Source organism: Rhea americana, unplaced genomic scaffold, assembly GCF_003343005.1.
Source record: "Rhea americana isolate MKP2758 unplaced genomic scaffold, rheAme1 scaffold_53, whole genome shotgun sequence".
NCBI lineage: Eukaryota > Metazoa > Chordata > Aves > Rheiformes > Rheidae > Rhea > Rhea americana.
In genome coordinates this window covers 1,068,892-1,089,857 of record NW_028186679.1, presented here as the reverse complement: position 1 = coordinate 1,089,857, position 20,966 = coordinate 1,068,892, and the positions used below count along the sequence as shown (strand labels likewise).

At 34.2% G+C, this 20,966-nt stretch overlaps 1 protein-coding gene across 2 annotated transcripts in view; it reads right to left on the bottom strand.

Moving 5' to 3' along the window:
• ODAD2 (outer dynein arm docking complex subunit 2) overlaps window positions 1–20,966 on the bottom strand; it is a 93,742-nt gene that overhangs the window by 61,565 nt on the left and 11,211 nt on the right. The window contains exons 7-9 of one of the 2 annotated variants that reach the window (XM_085318284.1): window positions 18,569–18,789; window positions 16,781–16,915; window positions 16,438–16,582 (exon numbers count right to left, since the gene is read on the bottom strand). In XM_085318284.1, coding sequence (XP_085174410.1) covers window positions 16,438–16,582; window positions 16,781–16,915; window positions 18,569–18,789 — 501 coding nt within the window. The remainder of the gene's footprint in view (window positions 1–16,437; window positions 16,583–16,780; window positions 16,916–18,568; window positions 18,790–20,966) is intronic. The other variant, XM_085318285.1, reaches the window with a different exon arrangement.

Genomic DNA, 20,966 nt, shown 5'->3' with positions numbered 1-20,966 from the left:
ATCATCATGACTTTCCTCCTGTCAGGATACTGGGTTACACTTACTTTTGATCTGGTCCAATATATTTTCTTTTATTTCCAAATTTAAGGTCATAAATAAAGAAATAAAGAAAACAGTATATACCTCAATATAGGAGTTCTATCCTTGGAATCAGAGCACGTAAAATGATTTGAGATCTTGAACATGAATTTGAGATTACAGTGTAACATTTGACTAGAAGAATGAAGTTTTGGATGTGTAAATGATAGTACTGAATAGAAACACAGATGTTATTTCTTCTTAAGCATTTGTGCATCTCCTACTAAAATTCTGCGTCTAAGTTTCCTTTCTATAGTTTTCTAAGTAGAGTGAAAAAATGAAGACAATTTAGAGAAGAGAAATAAGAATGATAAAAAGACCAAAAAATAGCTTCATGAAGACAGACATGGGAAGCACTATTTAGTTTTCAAAAAGTAAGTTAAGGTATGATTTATTCATAGTGGAATAAATAACAGCTATGAGGAATAGGAATGTGATCACAGAGAGCTCTACAATCTAGCACAGAGGTATGAAGGCTTGAAGTTAAATGTACGCAAATTTAGATGGGGAGTAAGCTGCAAGTTTTCCATTGGGTGGTTAGTTATCATTTGGAACAAATTACTTAGAGGGATAAGAGCAGTGGAAAGTTTTTACTCAAGATTGGATGTTTTCTAAAATATAAAAGCCCTATTTCAATCACAGCTACTAGACAAAAAGTCAGAAAAAGATCAAAGAATTTACCCTGTGTTAGGCAGAAAGTTAAACGATTTCTTTTATGATAACAATTTCTTTTGAACCTATAATGTAGACTTACAGTTAATCAAATCAAAGATGAACCCAGCTGCACAGAAATGAGGGAGTCTGAGCTACCACGTAGCTACAATAGAAGCTGGAGAGCATGAACAATGCCAACTGGTGCTAATGAGTAAGCCTCAGTTTAGTGTACCTAGTAAATCAAATTACAGTCTCTACCTCTGATACGCCTTTGAATTCCAGAGAAGCTTGGGCTCACATCCAAATCTGAGCTGTGCTCCAGCCCCTCTTTTTTAAATGACACTTTCAAAACTGTAAAGAACCTTGAGTCAACCCTTCCCAGAGGAAATAATTTGCTAATTCGTGCATATCATACTGAAATATAGAGCTCTGAAAAACTGAGTAATGCCTGGTAATATGAAGCAAGCAGATCTAGCAAAAACATTTAAATTATGCATCACATCCCTTAAACATAAAGGAATCAGAAACAGTAAGACAAATACAGACTTCCAAAGTCTTTAGATTTAACATGCCCTTCAATAGATACTATAAAACTAGTAGAGAAGTGAGAAAATACACTCAATATAAATGTGAGAAAAATACCTTTTGAAGCTTCAGATCAGTAACTTACATCAGACAAAATAGTTGTGATAATCAACTAAGTAAAAGGGGACGGCACTTCAAAGTTAATTTTTTACTTTAATTTCTTTTAACTACAGATGTCCACAGATTTCCTCACAGAAAACTGCTTAAATATAAAGGTATTCTTTAACATRTATTATAATACATTGTCCTGAAGGAAGATTTCTACAATTATGTCACATTACCTTTTTTTGATCACCTCTATGTTCTTGATTCTAGAAGAAACGGAAACATGTGCCCAGCTTTAAGAGCATATTCAGATCTATTTGGTAAAATATGTCCCAAGGAATAAAATATTGTAGCAATTTCCCACACGTTTTCCTAGAGAAATCAGTTTATCCACACATATCAGAAAGTCTAAATGGTTTTTAAAAAATCCCCAGAGTATGATTGCCAAAYTACAGAGAATATTCTGTAGCTTGAGAAGATAGTTGTCCTTTTATGAAGGTTGTGATCTTTTCCTATAGCTCAGATTTTGACATTTATTCTAACTTTGCTTTGTGTTATAAACATTTTGCAACAGACGTTAAAGAGAAAACTTGTCTTTTTATTATTTTATATAAATGTAAGGAGTATATAGCTAACTTGACGATGTCTCTTCTTTTGAGAAGTGCTTCTCCTACAGTGAAACTATATTTATAGATAATGTAATAACTCATACTTYTCTTATCTATTATATATATAATGGTTGGCATATGATATTCAACATAGTCTTTTTTWAAAAAATAAATGTTTTATTCACTTATATGAAAACAAAAATAGAATAGTATATGAAAAATAAACATACATACTGTTTCTTTGGCTTCAAAACTGCAAACATAGCTTAAAATGTGTTTCTAAACTAAAATCACAACAAAACATTTTTCATATCTTCTGAAGCATGTGTTATACAAAATAACAAATACTACTGATGGTGTCAACAATTATTTTTTATTTCTTGTAGTTATCATTGCAGCAAGTCTACCCGTAATTACAGTATAGATTTTAAAAGGCATGGAAATAGTTACCCCTCMACAACTGAGTTGACATAAAATTTGCATCATGTTGTATTACCATTTGAAATTTGATCTGCTAGATGCAAAATAAACTCTATTGGCAGATAAACAATCAATYTTAAGGCTTCAAATTAAACACAGATTTAGTTTAAAATATGTATCTCTTTCTGTATWGTGGTATAATATAAATATCCACAAGCTAAATGAAAATAAAACAGTATCAGCAACGCACTAATCAGTAAAACTTTGTTTAACCAATGTATGTGTTATSTCTCAATTATGACAGTCAACTCACAGAGTTCACAACTGAGAATTACAGAACTATAAAGATGGCTATATAAAATTAAAATGGAATGTGTAGCAAAGCTTGTTTTTCTTTTGCTTTTATTTTTGAAGTGTTTAACTGAACATTTTTATAATACACAGACAATCTACTTAAAACCTTTAGTATATGTGTATAAAGTCAGCTATATTAGACAGTGAAAAGATTGTATATAAATTTGGTATCTATGACTGCAAGCTCACTTTCCATGACGGGAAGAATATAAGACAAAGAACTCTCTGAGATCTTCCTTAGATAAAATTTCTCCAGTATGGCCTGCCTAGATGTTCTTCCTCCAGCTTAAAAAGGCATTTCAGTAATGGTGAAAGGTATAGAAGTCCTACAGACATTGCCGAATTACCTTTTCATTCTTAAACTTAGATGAAAAGGTAAATCAAGAATTAATGTCAAAATTAATCCATCTAGTTTGAGTGCCTTTAAAACACAGATCTTTAAATTTGATTCATTTATTTTTGTATATCGCAAAAAAGCTATCATTTGACTCACATACGTCTGSCTAGGGTATGCCATCACTCTTGATTTAATGATGTCAAGAAATGCAGAATCTAAAGGTTAATCGTCTTTACTATTAACATTATGAGCTTCTCTATCTTCACTTTTAGCCACTGATTCTTTGAAGAGTTCTTTGGTAAGTGGTAATCTTTCTTCCTGAGATTACTTTACTATATTAAGAGCACCTTCAATTTACAACTAACAAGCTTGAGCTCCTAAGTCTTACAGCATTCACTGTCTAGCATTTTCTCCAGCCTTTATTGAATAAATACATAGTTCTCTTCTGAACATAATTTTTTTTCAAGTTTCTGAAAATTTGGATACCAGAACAAGTCTCACTAGTTCAAATCCATTTTACGGGCACTGTACACCAATGTAACCTCATTTCCCTAAGCCTACTTGCTACCCCTGTTTATGAAACACRGCTTTATTGTCTTTGTCATCTAAGAACTGTAGGAGTCCCTGTTCAGTTGCTTGCATGCTAACTCCTAGAAGATTTTAGAGTAGCTRTGTCCAAAATACAGATCACCACTGTACAAGTATATTCTGAATTCTATGGTCTTATCCACATAACTGTGTATGTGGGCATACTGAAGTGCATTTAATCAGAATGGAGACATGCTATCAGGCAATTCAGATCTGCCTTTGAGTGCCTGCCCTGTTATTCCATATTCTTTGTCATTTCTGGTTGTGAGGAGTGACTTACATTTACATCCAGAACACTGATGAAAATGTTGACCACCGCAAGGTCTGCCACTGCACTAGAAACATCCTCATTTGGCGCCCTTTGCCAGTGATATCTCTATGAGTCATAGTCCACTCTGAACTGATTTAATATCACTTTATTTTTTTTTTAAATGCTTGTAATTCAGAAAAGGACATGAGCATACATTTTTGGCTGCATCTAGGCCACCTTTCCACCTGCTTGTTTAGAGTCCTATCTTTCTTCATTTAAAAATCCTCAGGCCTTCAGAAATTATTCCTTGGCATCTTCCTTTGGATCTCAGGGAACACTGGACAGTGCTTCTGAAATACCGAAGTACTTTCTGGCACCTTATGGCAGAAACACACTCAAATACAGGATGTCCCCCACTGCTCAAAAACGTCAAGTTATGATGACTCCTCAGGTACCAAACTGGTAGAAAATAGCTACTCACTCAGTTGCTGGTACTAATACTTGGTACAAGTAGTATTTAATCTCATCCTACATTTTCTTAAACCACACAAGAGTTCTAATGAGGGAAGAAAAACAAAATTAGCTGTAGTGATACGTTTTAAGACTCTTAAGCATTTAACTTTTTTCTTTGTGAGTTTGTTAAATAGATTTTACAATGAATAGAACTGCCAAAGATGGTTTCATGCTTATCTTGCAGCCTTTACATCATAAAGAAGCCAAAATCATCCAGACTCCCAGTATAAGTCAGGGTAGTTTGAAGGTTCTCTACACTTTGTTGCCCAGGATATTGCACARATACAACAATATTTTTAAATGGCAGTATCTCAAATAGCATAGAAATAAAATGTAGGCAGTTGAAGGCCAGAAACTCATCCATTGCTGTTATGTAAATTCAGGAAACCAGAAGGCATGGTTTAAAGGGGAAGAAGTCTAAGGAAAGAGGAAGCTAAGAAGAGTCATTAGTTCCTTAAAGAAATTACATTAAGAACACAAAAGCATTCCCATTGAGAATGAAGAACATGAAACGCAGAAAGATTAATCAAGTAAAATCATGAGCTTTTCAGTTCTCTGAAATTCAAGAATCATACAGACAGTGAAGTCAAGAACAAATGACTAAGAATGAAAATAAAAGGATAGCTCAAACATGTAAAGACATAAACCGAGATGCAACTACCAAGGGACATACATACAACTGAAAAACATMATTTTGTTTGGTRTATCAGTAATTATTAAGATCAAGAAAATTGTTAATTGAGGGTAAGCTTTCAATAAATAAACGTAAGAAGGCTAAAGCCTCAACAGGGCATTTTTATACATTAGTCTTTACTATGCTCCAGTACTGTATACTTAGCGTCAATTATGAAGTAAACACTCTGCTTATGCTAARGAGATAACAAGTCAGCAAATACTTAGATAAATCAGATGTTTTCATAGTAGTTGAACTTAATGGAATCCATTCTACGATGCTGAGAGAATTGGCTGACGCAACGTCAGAGCCATTAGCAATTTTATCTGTAAAATCACTGAGGAAAAACGATGTTCCAGAAAACTGGGAAAGGTCAAACACAGTATCTGTCTTTAAGGTGGTATAAAAGATGAGTCAACAATGTTAAGACTAGCCTATTTAAATTGGTCTTGTCAATATAGAAGAAGAAGCAAATGGCATATATATTAGTTGTAGTTAAGTTTTGTGTCTTATGTAAATTTTTTTTTAGTTAAGTATAGGAACAAGGCTAGCTGGAATTGATTGGAAAAATATATTCAAATAGTAACTAGCAATTGTTCACTGTCAAACTGGATAGATACATCAAGTGGGTTCCTCATCTGTGCCCTGGTTCAGATCATATGTTTCTCATTAATAGTCAAAATGATACAAATGATTCGAAGCCAGGAGAACACGATTAGGCTCCAAAATCATCAAAAAAAAAAAATTAAGGAAATCATCTGGAAAAAATAAGATGCAATTCCAAAAGGGCAAATTCAAAGTTTTAAACTTACTCAGGAAAATCCAGCTGTACAAATACAGGCCAAAGTCTATGGTTAATTTGCAGTACTCCAGAAAAATGATCTGCTGTTAACAGTGGAGCACAATATAAATATTAGCCATCAATATCACAATGCTGTGGTTAAAAAATAAAGGAAAAAAATGATAAACAGGTTTGYAACCTGTAAGGCACAAGCAATCATCTTTCTTTTCAGCACTGATAAGGCCACAATTCCACTACTATGTCCAGTTCTAGGCATTATACTTCAGAAAAGCTGTTGGCTAACCCATTAGAGACAAAAGGAAGACAGCAAAATATCTGATAAGTATGATCTACAAAGTAAAACTGAAGGAACCAAAGCTACTTACTCTAGARACAGAAGAAGTAAAGAAGTACAAAGACCAGCTATGAATACAGCCGCCTATTTTCCATGTCCATGTTCTTGTGAATAAGACAAGAAATCAAGGTATCAGGGGTGATCTATGACAGACATTAGAAAAGCTTTCTAATGACAAGGATGTTTAAATTTGAATGTAATATTTTAATATAATTAAAAATAAATATTTTAATTATATTGTTTAGAAGAATAATGAAACCAGCACCAAAGAAAGAAAAGCTACAGAAATATCCGTCAAGAAGWTACACAAAATGTTGGTCCTGTTCTGGAGGCAAACAGGGGGAGTAAATGACCTCCTGCTTTCTGCACTCGCCCCATTTTCTACTTTTTTTTCCATGAACTTTTATTATCATGTTTTTTTAAAGTATAAGATGTTTTTGATATTTCCTTCTCTTCTTCAAAAAATTAAAATGATCAATCCACAACAGTGCTGAAATAAAAAGATAACAGATATCCTAATAAAATATACAGACTTAGGGTTTGAATATCACACGTCCCATCTTAAATAAAAGCCACACTAGTCAATATAAGGCTATAAAATGCGAAATGATGATCTCAGTTCAGTAAGCCTAGGGAATAAAGATGTAAAATTTCCTTTAGAGTCACCTCTGTAACGGATAAATTGCATTAAAGCTTTTGCAGATGTTCTGCCAGCAGGCGGAAACATTAGCTTTTGAGACAGCTGAAGCTGTAGAGGAGCTGCACAGGAGACCTATGGACTATCTAACCTGAATTTTTTCATCTAGTACAGTCCACATTGTGGCATGCATTGCTCAATTCCTTCTGCTTAAACCCTCCAATACATATGTGGTGTAACTACACTATTTGAATAATAAGATAAGATAGGGTTTCATATAGGTCTTTCTCTTGTGGAGACCTGTATCAAAGTTTAGAATTCTCATAACTGACACCGGAGGAAGGATAGTTTTAAGAGGAAGGCATTATACCTGGACTCAGGATATCAAAGGCCCTTTTGAGCCCTCTGACAGAATTCTTGTGTGCTACTAGCCAATTTACTCCTTCTGAATATTTCTGTTCCTCACTTTCAACTAAAGCATTGCTGGAATAAAAATAAAAGTACTAGTAAGACTATAAACAAACTAATTCCAAATGTGCTGCTCAATTCATAGAAAAATGTACATATATGCATGGAAAATATAGATATAGCAATGAATTCATAGTGCTTTTCAGTTTCATGAGAAATAGCAAGATTAAATAAAATAAAAGTGATACCATTTTGGGGTTGCAAACATCTCCAAAAATATTCAGAGTTATTTTATTAAGTTAAATAATTTGTATGTGGATAAGAGTGAATATGGCTGAATGCAATCAAAAATGTTTAGATCTATGGCTGAAGTTGGATTTGTCACAGTAAAAGTGCATTTTATTTACACTTTTAAGTACATAAGTACTATGTAGATACTGTAAAGCGTATGTCTATTATAGTGTGCCTATGACTGAACAAGAATTGGTGTTTGTGGCTGGTAYTGTCATTCTTATGTATAATAAAATMATAATTTTGATCATTAGCATATATATCTAAATGGCAATTATTATATACTGGAAAAAAAATAAGACTGAATATACCAGGTCAATATATATTTAGAAAATGCTGAACAGATAAAACTTAATTATATGTCATATCACCCTTTCCTGAATCTTCTGGAATTCTTGGACTACAGCCTGGCATTATGTAAACCATACAGATTAATATAAAGCCAGTGGAAAATCATGGGCATCACAAAGTTGGTGAATCCAAAATATTCAGATTGGACTACAATTTTTAGCGCACAGGAGTTGCAGAGTTTTAGTTGCAGATTAATCACCTGACCCTCTGTCTCAGTGGCAGAAGTGATATAAATATATATTAGGACACAATGAGTTTAAATTGCTATTGTATTTTATGAAATTGAAAAGAAGTGAGTTTTCAAACAAAAGAACAGTTCTGTTATTTTCTGAGTGAACCGAAGTTTGTGTTAAGTAGCTGCTGATTTCCTCCTGAAAACTCTTCCAAGACAGGTATCTATTTTGTTAGCTATCCTAATATATAATAATGGAATTCTATTACGGGGAAGATAAAAGCCAATGTAGTTCATGTGGAAGCATACGAGTTTTCACTTAATTTTTCTAGGACTAGCTAAATGTTCCCCTCAGTAGATTCTCAAACTTGAGTCTGAGAGAAGTGAAATGCTGAACAACAACAACAAAAAAAGAGCATTTGGGATTCCAGAAAACCTGGCAAAGGTAATATATAATATAATATTTTAACAATGCAAGTTCATCCTCTTCTCATTTCTGCAATTTTCAGTTTAGGAGTGTATTTGTTACTCAGTTGCATCTGCACAATTTTATAAAGACAATGTACCACAATGTTTTCAAATCTAGATAAATTTGGAGAGAAAAATAAAATAGATTGTAATGTAGGACAACAAGCTCCCAATCCCACTGCGATTTCTAGATCAGATTACTGTAAYGTATGAAATGAGAAGATACTTTATAACCCACTCTCTGAAGGGCTAAAAGGACAGTGCAGCATGAGGTGATGAAAAAACAGAGCTGTGCAGAGCTGGTAGTCTGCTGAAACAGTTTTGAAGAACTGGAAGCAAGACAAACCTATAGGATAGTGACTATATGCATACTAGGCATGTGAACAAAGCTCAAGGGCAGTCACTCAGTCAGTTAGGCCAAAGCTAGGTAGTAGGTAGCTAGTAGAGGAGGTAAAGTTGATGAGGCAACTCTCCCATTAGTTGAGGACTGCCAATTAGTTTATAAGGCAGTTACCAAAAAAAGGCTGATTTTGGAACAGGTCTCCAAGGAAAAAGGTAAAACAATGCAAAAAAGCATGCAAACCCTTAATTTCCAAATACTTAAAGAATTTGTAGTACAAGTAGGCCTTTAAGACTACTTTACAGTTCACTGACTGAAGACTTCAAATGCACAAGACTTGGAAAGGGGAATCATCTAACTAAATTCACAGATCTATAGCCATCTTACCTTCCTGTTAATTGAGATCAAGTCAGCAGATAATGAAGTTATGAACATGATCCCTCTCACTCTGCATTAAATGTTTAACAGCAGATGAATCACACTCTGAAAGTGCTCATTCTTTCTGTTCATGATTCAAGTAGCCTAGGATGCCCAGCTCAGCTACGAATGTCTATGTTGTTTACATTCATAGCTAGATGAGATGAATCCCAACCTAGGTAGCTGACTTTTGGCACTTGAAGAAGAAAACTACAGCCCTTTTCCTACCTCTCATCACTTCATCTGAGGAAAGAAATATGAGTATATATTTTTACAAAGAATATGCAGAAATTATCAAGAAATGAGGATCGAATGAGAAAGACAAAAGGGGTTAGGAGGAAGTTAAATAAAAGAAGCAGCCCACACAAACAGCAGTACTGTTTTTCCACTTATTGTTGATGCTTGTAAATCCTGACTGCAGACTTGCAGATGTCATATACACTGTGTACAATATACATGTATTAGTGGCCTTGTGTGATAAAATGTCAGACCTGCCCAAGTAATTTTGATTTTGCATAGCACTTGGCTCGATGATAGAAGCTTTAATGTTATTGCAGCTATTTTATTTTACTTTTATGGATCCAAGTCATTTGGGACACAGGTGGAACTGAATCTGTGCAGAAAATTTAATGAGGTTGAACTAGGAAGGACCTGTGCTTGTAGAGACTACTGGAAAACGAGCAAGCAGTTGAGCTTGCACAAGCACTAGGTAGCCAAAAAAGACAATATGATTTGAAAGCAGCCAAAAAAGCTTTTGCAAGAAAAACTAAGTGATACCAATAGTGTATAAAAATATATGAGAAAAATGCTCTCTGGAGAAATAAAAAAATCTTAATAATGAGCTTAGTGAGTGCATAGGGAAAACAGATATAGATAGGGACACGGCTGAAGCATGTCTTATAGGCATGCTTTTGAAACAACTGTATATATAGTAACCCGTGACTTGTGATTWAATTGAGCCTAAATCCAATATGGAACCCTTAAAACCAATGAAAATGCCTTTATCACTTTTTAAAAGTCTTGGTAGCTTCCAGAGACAACCGTGTTTGAATTCTTTAGCAAAATCAACAGTTCTATTTCAGGATTATAAAGCTGAAAGTCAGATTGAGACAGCTGTGGCAACTGCAATTATTTAAGGCAAGTATGTTAGAAATATGGTAGTTATGGTGTCAGAACAATACCACATTTATCTATACAACATAATTACTTTTACAATATAATACAACCCACAGAAAGGAAAGAATCAAACTTCATATATTTTACGTTCTCTCCCTGTGCCCTTGTATTCCAATAGATCATCTTCTCTTTTTCATTTTAGTTGAATTGTACGTTTTTGCTGTTTTTTATTTTATTTCTGTACTGCTCTTCCCCTCATCAGCTATGAAACAATTATGAGTGGGTGACCTTCAGAACATTAAGTAAACCTCCACTAAATAGAAATTCATCAGAATTAGTGTTAATGGTCAAAAATGAACTGGCAGTTATTTGCTTCATATGTCTCAAGATGAGGAAGGACTGTTTGCACAGTATTTTGAGGAGAGAGCTATGCAAGTTCTTTAGAGCTGCCAATTACAATAACAATTTGAAAGTTCATCATTTGCCAGCATGTCCTACCCAGTAAATTTATCATAGAAAGATTCCTTTTTCATGATCAGCACTGGCTGGGTTGTTAAAAGATACATATCTTAACTATAATAAAATACAGTTTTTCCATATTTTTATCCCACCCTTCCGTTTGTCAGCAATCACATTCTTTACAGGAATTTAAAAAAATCTTGTCTAATATTATAAGAATGRAAAAAAAAGACTTTTGCAAGCAGTGGAGAAGAGAATGATATAAAGAGGTTATCTGCCAAGGCTGTCAGGTTAACCAAACATGTGCCTAGAAATACTATCAGGTGGTACATGATTACGTCTCATATACTTGTTGTTTTCTGAAAAATAATAGCCTGCCACTTAGCCAACTACAGCAAAATTCATTTTTTCATCTTGATCTTTCAGTTTCAGTTGAACTACCTCCTTTATATTCCCCCAATACATACTTTCATAATGTAATAGGAAAGGTTTATTGTTAGACACTGTACTTATTAAARTAAGTTAATAATAAAATTTAGTACATAAAATTGTTTTGTCAGTGCAGTGTGCATTTTTTCAAGACTGACCAGCCTTGCAGATAATTTATTATATACACTTATTTTGTATTTAGTAGCTATTCCACTAAARTATTATCACATCCAAGTCTTGCTTAATGTGAAAAAATAAAGAAAATAGAGTTAACTGTTTTCTACAGACTGAGAAAAAATTAGTATTATGAACAATGTATCTCTTATATAGATATTTTTGCTACTCCTACTAGATTCTAACATTTGCCTGTATTACACATATAGGGCCAAATTTTAAAATTACAGATCAATTACATTTGTAAGTTTGCACAAAAAGTAATTTCAAATTTGGTTATATGTCTATCCAAATCCATACCTTCTATTTTGATCACTGAAGTATCAAATTATACTTGCAAGGTTATATCCACCAGTAGCTCTTCCTGAGAAAATGGAAGCCAAGTCAAGGGCTACAGAGTTCTTCACAGTTTGTATTTTCAGTTCTCTATGCAGTTTGTTATTCAGGGATATGCTAAAACATCAGAGAGTTTAGATGGCTTCCACAAGACTTCTAAGCACTATTACAATATGTAATGTAAGTAAACAAACAATTTTTACTTCAACGGGTACACAGTAACACTGATGCTATTTTTCTTGTTTTACAAAAATTAAAGTCAGATATCTAAAGCTTAGACCTCAGATATGACAAGCTTCATCTTAGAGATAAACTGGGACTGACTTGATACTAATAAATACCAGGGTAGTGTGCAAGTAGTTGTTCACTGCTGCTTGCTGCTTCCCCTCTGAGTAGAAAAATACCACTTCCCAAATTCTGTATATAGGGTACAAAATAATTCACCACCAGCACCACCATTGACCTTTAAGATCGTGGCATTTGAATGTTCTAAAATGTACTACCGCTTTTCTGTAATAATCTCAATCTTGCTTGTCTCCACACTCCTATTCTTCATACATACATGCATTTCCTGCTATTTTCACCCAAACCCTTGAATTTCAACCTCAAGATGTCTCCCCATCTTCTTCTGGGGAATATAGTTAGTCTATACTGTTTATCAACAATGAACCTCTAGCTGAACCTCTAATCTCAAATCCTGCACCTTAGCTCCTGGCAGAGCCTCCCTGCATCTTTTGACTGTCTGTGTTTCTTCCCCTAGAGTCCTGATGCCCTCCAGGTACAAGGAGCTCAACCAGGTGAACCACTATTCCTTCCTGCAGATCAGCCCACAGCTGCATTTCCCTAATTGATAAATCTAGGCTCCTTGAAATGAGAAAACAAATCCTGCCAGTGATGCAGCAGCAACAATACATTCTCTTGCCTCATCTTCCCCTCCACCACTGCTACCCAGCACCAGGGTATGTGGGCGGCCAGGAGCTTGTGTTCAAAGTTACACACTGGGCACTTCCTTCCTTGCTCCTGTGCAGCACCACAGCTTCTCTCCAGCTCCAGCACCTGACACAAGATGGGAACAGCCAGGAAGAGTCACCAGGTTTGTTCAACATCTGAGATCTTGGAGTAGAAAAGAAACAYAATTCTGTTGGGGATGAATGGGGTATAACTAGGGTTATTTTAAACAGTTGCCAAATTAATGGTATCTTATATGAGGTGTGAGATGTGACTGGCTTCACTAATATACTCCTGAAATGTAGCCAAAAGTAGAATGACCTTCCAGGTGAGAAACTGAAGGAGGAATACTGTAACTAACATGGTCCTGCAGAACTGTACCCAGAGCTCACTCTGRCATAGCACAATGTATACATAAATCACCACACAGGGAACCAAAACTGAGTAGCACAAGGGCTTAAAGGATTAAAGACTTATTCTGGAGGTTGGAGTTATTCCTGGTGCAGTCACTAGCCCTAATTCACCTCTTAACATCTTAAAACTGGCAATAATCAATGCTTAAAAGAAGGCAGCACAAAGCATCGTCAAGGAAAGTCATGTGGAAGACGGTGTCCAACCATAGCAAATGAGTGACAGAGTTTCTGTCTATCTCAGCTCTGCAGTGAGGAGGATTCTGCACTGCTACCTGATGTTCCTCACTTCTAGTAAAAAAGACCCTTGTAAGATGTTTCTCTCACCCTATTCCTAAATTTTTTCATGTGCAAAATGCACTTCTTCCCCCAGAAATCTAATATTTAAGAGGCACTATTTTAATAAATACCATGAAATCTGAAACAGGCTCTTCTGAGTGAATCTCACTGTTATAAATATCAATACACCACTTTGCTTTAATTTCATCTACTCTAGCCCCCAAAGATGCCTATCATAACACCTACACTGGTCTTGCTGGTCTCCCTTCTCTCACCATTCTTAACCCTATGGCGAGACATGGCAACAGCACACATGCTCCATCTTCCATTTCAGAGGCCTGGGAAGTTTGAAGGTAGGACGAGGAGCCAGACCACAGAAGCAGCTGCTTCCCAGAGGAGCAATTCCAGCATGGCTGCTCCTTCCCACGAAGGAGGGGAAATGGAGAAGGGCAGGCAGTCAGAAGGGAATTTCCCCGTGTACTCAATTTTCTTCAGAAATGCATGAAGAGGTGTACAAATATACTGTCTACAGGCACAATTCACAGGACCTGACAGGTTTACTTTATACAAGAAGCAACTGTCTCCTAAATTTTAGTGACAATCTAACAGTAATACAAAATGTAGGTATTTGGGGGGTTTTATGGAAGTTCTGTCTTTGCAGGTTAATCTTTTACACGGTCTTGCTGAACTGAGATTCAYATTTCCTTTAGCAGGCATTCAAAAATATTTGAGCCTACATATTTTCTTACTTTTTATTTGAAATAGCTATTATTTAAGGTATTTTGTTCAATTTCTAAGATGTGCATACAATGTATACAACCTTTGAAGACATTCAAGCCCCCCACAATTTGTGCTTCTATATAAATGCATTTGTAGATACTTAAATATTGCAGTCGTACATATATTTTTTCTTATGTTGCATGTGTCATGAACACTTGCCTACATGAACAACAAGAATGCCAAAAAATCTCCTAAGTCTGGCCAGAACTGCAGTATTTATACTTGAATTAAAATTAATTCCATGTGCAAGTTAAAGTAGCACTCCATCAATAAAGCATTTCAACCACTGTCTGTGGTATGACACTGAGGCATCTCTTTTCATTTTTATCTGACACTAGGGATTTCTTGCTTTACGTAGCTAAGAATCACTAGTGAAGTATTAAAAGATATTTTTAAGTACTTCTTTGTTCTCTTATATCTAGTTTAAAGAATTATTGAAAGACTTGGGTGTACATGCATACATAAACAAATTTTCATTTTATTTTCCTAACATTATTTTTTACATGATGGACTTTGGAATTATAAACACTGCTTTCCAAGTACTCACAATTTGATCAAGTTCTCTCTCATTCTAGTTCTAAGCCTTTAGTAATTTTGCTTGTTGATAGGCTGAACAAAATATATTAATTTCTAAAGTAGAGAAGCATGAAAAATGAAAATTTCCATTTACCATTCTCACACTTTAAATAGTTTCATGCAATTGTGGACAGGTTTCCATATTGAAGCATGTCCACTACTAAAATCTAAACATGACTATATTCACGATCTAAGTAGGAGAGACAACTTGAGAACTATATAATCAGGAGTGAAGAGCCTTACCTGTAGAGATATAGATAGAGATATATACTGTCTATAGATACGCCATTGAAAAGACTTCTGAGGTTCATCAACAGTAATGAATTCCAAGTATCCTCTCTAGGAGAACCTCAGGTCTTTATTAAAAAACAGCATGGTTATTTCTCTCAGCTCTCAGGAAAATACGAAGGAAGAAATAGCAGATTGAAAGTTTTGAAAGCAACACCTTGAACTGTATTTATGTGCAAACAGAAACAAGTGTATCATGCAAAGTGGACATGTAATGTGCTTAGCATTAGGGCAACAGCTGAGCAAGTAAGATGCTGAATGTTACACCAGGTTAAACTTGCAAAGAAGCCTTTCAGTATAGCCCAAATGTCATGAATCAAAAGCTCCAACCTAAAAATGTCAAGGCATAATGAACCACAGAGATTCATATTATCCAGGCATTTTTACTTCTCTTTGGCTACAACCACTGCCACTGGTCCCACATATGCTAACTGAGCAACAGCAGTGAGAGTGGATTAACCATTGTTAGCAGACAGAAGGAGTTATTCTACTGCAATGGTTAAAGGATGGGAAGGAGCCAAAGTTTTGCTTACTCCTCACTAGTATTTCTGCTGCACCTAATGGCAGCACAGTCATCGTATCAGTGGGATGTGTAGCGGTATTCAAAAAACCAAGTAATTCAGTGCTTTTATTAGTAACTTATGTTACTTAAATTCCAGTACAAACTTGTAAAGAAATTTCTCCTGAGGGAAAAACGTAATTAGTTTTAAAGTTTTCCAGAATATTAGTTTTTTTTTAAGTATGTCAGACATACAGAATTGTAAACATCTATATTTATATGCGCCAAAAGATTTTCAACAAGTCTGTGTAAAAAACTTGTTTTTATTGTTTTAGAGGCTGCCTATTTATCATATATTTTCTTGTCCACCATCAGCATCTATCCAGACACAAGACCACGGTAGGATTATTTCAGTCATGAATTAATCATAGTTGATGAAAGACTTTAGGCAAGTATTCAGTTTTAATAAAAACTCTCGAAAGTTATTATCCACATAAAGAAATATCTTGGAAAGTTTCACCCAAAAAGCAAAACAGAAACCCAATAATTAATAAAGAAATTATACCATTTTTAAGTTTTAAATAACACTGAACAGATGGCTTAATCTAAAGGTCTCTATAAGCCAAAAATAGCAGATAAAAATGTAGGAGAAAAGAGTGGGTGATAGGAAAGTCCACAGTTCCAGAATTTGAACGTATTACATAGCAGAACTATTGTAAAATACATTGAAGAGTGGAAAGGGTGAGGAATTTGTTGTCCTGGGATGTAGACGGGCAAGAGTGGCATTCTTATAATATTTATTAAAGCATCTAATTTACCTTTAAATACTTCACAAGTTTCTGAATTTGCCAGTATTCTGATGGTAAATCAATGTTTCCTTCCTGGTGAYGTTCTGGTTGTTCTTCATCTTCCTCAGTCTCTGAGGAACTTTCACTAACTTCTTCATACTTTTCTAAGGTTTTACTAAAAATAAATAAAGAGCATCAACCCCTTTACCAGATATAAACTAATATGAACAAGTACCTCTAAAATTGATATGACATCATCTCCTAATAATAACRTTAGATAAATACTAGTAATTAACACTACCAAATACCATGTATGGTGACAATTATTATAGGTATTGAAAATAAAATAAATTGAAGGAAAAAAAAAGCATACCATTTTGAAGCTGGTTGTATTTTAACAGATTCAGGAGAAATGCTAGTCGTTTTCTTTCCAATTTTTTTAGACACAGTACCTCTCCTCCTTTCTTCTTCAGTATCTTTTTTTGTAGCTTTGTCACTAAAATATTTGCTAAAAAAATGTTATTCAATATATATAGCCAAAATGTTATGGTTGGACACATATCATAAAAATATATAAGAGCTTATGAACCTGAACAAGGAACTTGACTAAAAAGAAAGTATGCTGTGTCTTAAGTGACTAATTTTGCTGTACTAAAATTAGTGGAATATTAGAAAATATATGTTATGCTGACCTGTATGTAATACAATAAAGAATTAGTATATGAAGTCAGATTGTCACAGATCCATCTATCCTTGGATATCATTTCCAGCCATGAGCAATGGCAGCTATCTAGGGAGGAGTATAAGAACAATGGAAGAATATAGTAATTTTTCTTCCAGAATATTCTTCAGGAAATTGTGGTTCAGGGACTTCCTGAGTGTCCTTACATTACCAATTTTAGATGGCTTTTTCTTCTCTGAATTTGTACAGTTGCTTTTTGAATTCAAGTAAGTTAATGACCTTTACCATCGTGTGACAAAGAATTTCAGAACGTAACTACATGTTATGTGAAGAACTATGTCCCTTTGTTCTGAAACTTCATCTGCTCGTTTCATTCCATGCACCTTGTTCTTGTATTAGAAGAGACAGTAAATAACTGTTCCCTATTCAACTTCTCTAGTCACTATTTTTTATCTCTAATTTATCTTCTCTCAGTCATCTTTTTCYAAACAGAGGAGTTCTAATCTGTCCACTGAGCTGTTCCATAGTTTTCATCTTGCTCTCCTCAAATTCTGCAAGGATTTCCAGGCCTAGCTGGGCACAGTCTCTGGTGATATCTTGCCCCTAATTTACAATGTTTTGAAAATTAAATGTCCTTTTGAGCTTGGGCTACTCATACTATCTTAATCACACCAGTAAAAGAGAAGACTACCCATGGTTTGTGCACAAAATTATGATTAGAYCCAATTTCACTACATCTAGGCTCTAATGTCCTAGAAGAAGAAAAGTTCCTTGTCCTTAGACAGCCACATTTTTGTATCTGATGACTCCTGTTTACATCCAAAAACTCTTAAAATGTCTCTTGCAACATGCCAAAATCCTAAGCTTGATAGGATATTGACTTCTTTCTTCTGTAGGATGGCCACCAAAGCCCTTCTCCTTCTTCCTCTATGAACACTTGAAACTGAACAAGATTCGGATTTCAGAAGAAGAATGTATTAATATCCAATATATGTAAACTCTATTTTTGGTGTCTAAATGTTGAGATGGTCTCAGTGAAYGCTGTTGTTATGCAAAGTTAGAAAGGGAACTCATAGGACTTTGAAATACTAAAAGCAGGTATTACAGGAGTCACCCTATTTTTGCATCCTGGATCTCTTTTGCCTTCCTCAGAAAGTGTTATTTAGATAAGACTGTTTATTCTTTGTTGCCTTAAAGGGCACTTTACATTAAAAATATGACAATATGACAGTCCTGGAGGAACAAGTACTGCAGATATTGTTGCAAAATATTGCCCTGCCTTGTCCTGCTGCTGAAAGGAGACAACTGTGAGAAATTAATTTGCTAGTCAATACTCTTTCTTTAAAATCTGCATGTAGTACCTGTAGTAGACTTTGTCTTGTTGTTCTTAAGATAATAATGCAAACCTGTAACATGCATACCAATCATTAGCACACGTTAGAGAAATCCTTGAGAAAATTCAATCARAAAGACAAATACCTGTGGGTAACAGCATGCACAATATTCTTCCACTTCAGAGATGGCTCTAATTTTTTGCTGTCTATGGACTTGCTTTTCACAGAAGAACTTTTCGTCTTCTCATATACATTCTTTTCTGTATAWTCATGAGGCTTCTGGGATTGGCCAGAGTCCTCAGCATCAACTACTTCCATATGCTGATAAAACTTTTCAGACGTTGGTTCTTTAAAAAAGCTATATTCCTAATAAAAGAAAGAGACACGATTTGTCAATCATAGCGCTGTATGAATAATACATATTAAAATAATGTTATACAAAAATTTCCAGGATGTAGTCCTTAAAAATTGCATGTATTAGATATAGAATTAGATTTTAGGCATAAAATCAGATTGTCTTTCAAAGAATGAAACATTCAGATTAATCTGAAAATTCCTATGGTGAAAAATGGACTATTCATATAAAAGCTATTTCCCTGCACAAAAGATTTACAGTTTTTACACAAAAATCCCCCCCCCCCCAAATTAATAAGCATAAAGCTGAARATAGGATATGATAAACTGCTAGACTTTATTTCCAAGTAATTTAATTGGATATAGTTTAGAATTAATATAAACATATTCCATTTCATGTACAAGAATGGATTTGAGTAGTATGTACCAACCCTTCCACTTTCTCTCTCTGGTACCATGACTGATCAAAAATATCCAGAAGAGAAAAGCCTCTTTTCAACTCTTATTTTCCATGAGAACATATTCAATTTTTACAGGAAAGACAGCTTRCAATCATTACTTCTTGTTATTATTGCAGCTATCACTACCAGATAGGTGAAGACTTTCCCTCACATATCTGATTCAAGGCAATTTTAAGGGGACTGTCACAGCAATATGGTCTGTCTTTGATTAATCTGTGATGAGAATTAGCTGTTCCAGRCTTGTTGATCCAATTGTCTAATTGTAAACTAACTCATGTTAATTCTCTCAATCTAAAAATGTAGTCTAGACAAGGCAATTTAACACACACTAAACAAGTCACATCACTGGGGAATTGATGCTGTAGCTTGACCAGCTTAGCACATATTAGAGTGTATGTGTGTCCTCCAGCTACTATACAGCAATAGAGCAATTCTAAATGTTTGCTTAAACAAGGTCAATAAAATATTATAAAAGTTAATTATGCAGTATGTGCCAATATGCCAATAAGATACTGTAAACGTTAACTAGTTATGCTACACACATGTACTGTAWTCCTCTCCCCAGAAAATAAATCAAAAATATATTCAGCCATGATTAATTTCATATAGGCAAACTTGGAAATAAGGTTAAAAAAACAAGTCAATATTTTTGGAACTTCTGAAATAGATGTTATTTATTACACTACTAAAATTACGGGAATATTCACTTATTCAAGCAATAGCAAAGAAATTTTTCTTTGTAAACATAAATATAAATACTTTCCATTAATTCATACTTATAGGAAGGTGAAATTCTGAGAACCCGCCTCTGTACATCAGCAGAAATTACTATCTTCTTACATTCTCTACTATCCCCGCTTTTCAGAGTTCAGAGTGGAGTTGATTTTCCTTTCAATACAAATGCACTACAGCTCTACAGTATTAGGAATGTAAAATCTATTAAAYAAGCTCTTAAACAGGGCAACATGATATGATATTCTTAATCCACTAAAACAGTATAATTTAAGTAAGTTCTTTGGTGTAAATTTACAAGTGGTTTATGTGACAGCTGAAGGAGAATAGGATAGGTTATATTTATTTACTCTTATTAATAAATATAAAAATTTCTTTAATAGCAGATCACAAAAGCAATAAAGGCATATGCTTTATGATACATCTGCATTAACTTTTAGAATTAGAACTGTAAAATTATTTTTAAATTATATATTTTATCTATCTATATATTATACATATTTTACCTTTCACTATCATCAAATGAAGCCAGATCACTTTGAAAACATGTTTAAACAGTACTTATGACTAAAAGCTTTCATACACTGTCATATTTATGAAATGTAAACCAACAAGTAGATAAAAATTTAAATAAATATTTGTGTGTGGGATAAGTAAAACACATTTTATAATTTATTACATCATGTTATTTCCAAACAGAACAACCTAGAAGTTTAATTCTACTGCTTTTAATGTAAGCTACTGTATTTATGCGTACAACTTGAAATGTTTTGTTCTTTCAGAACTGTCAAACATCTGAATCTCCAAAGTAGTAAATATCAACCCTACATCACAGAAAATCAGACAAAAGGCAAAGGAAAAATTCTCTGTTAATTTCTTCCTCTTTTCATAATTAATGTTGCATATAAATAATCATAATTAAAACTTTTGACAGGTTTTAGCCTGTAATGAATATTGCCACCATGTAATAAACCTGTTATAATCACGTTAGAAATC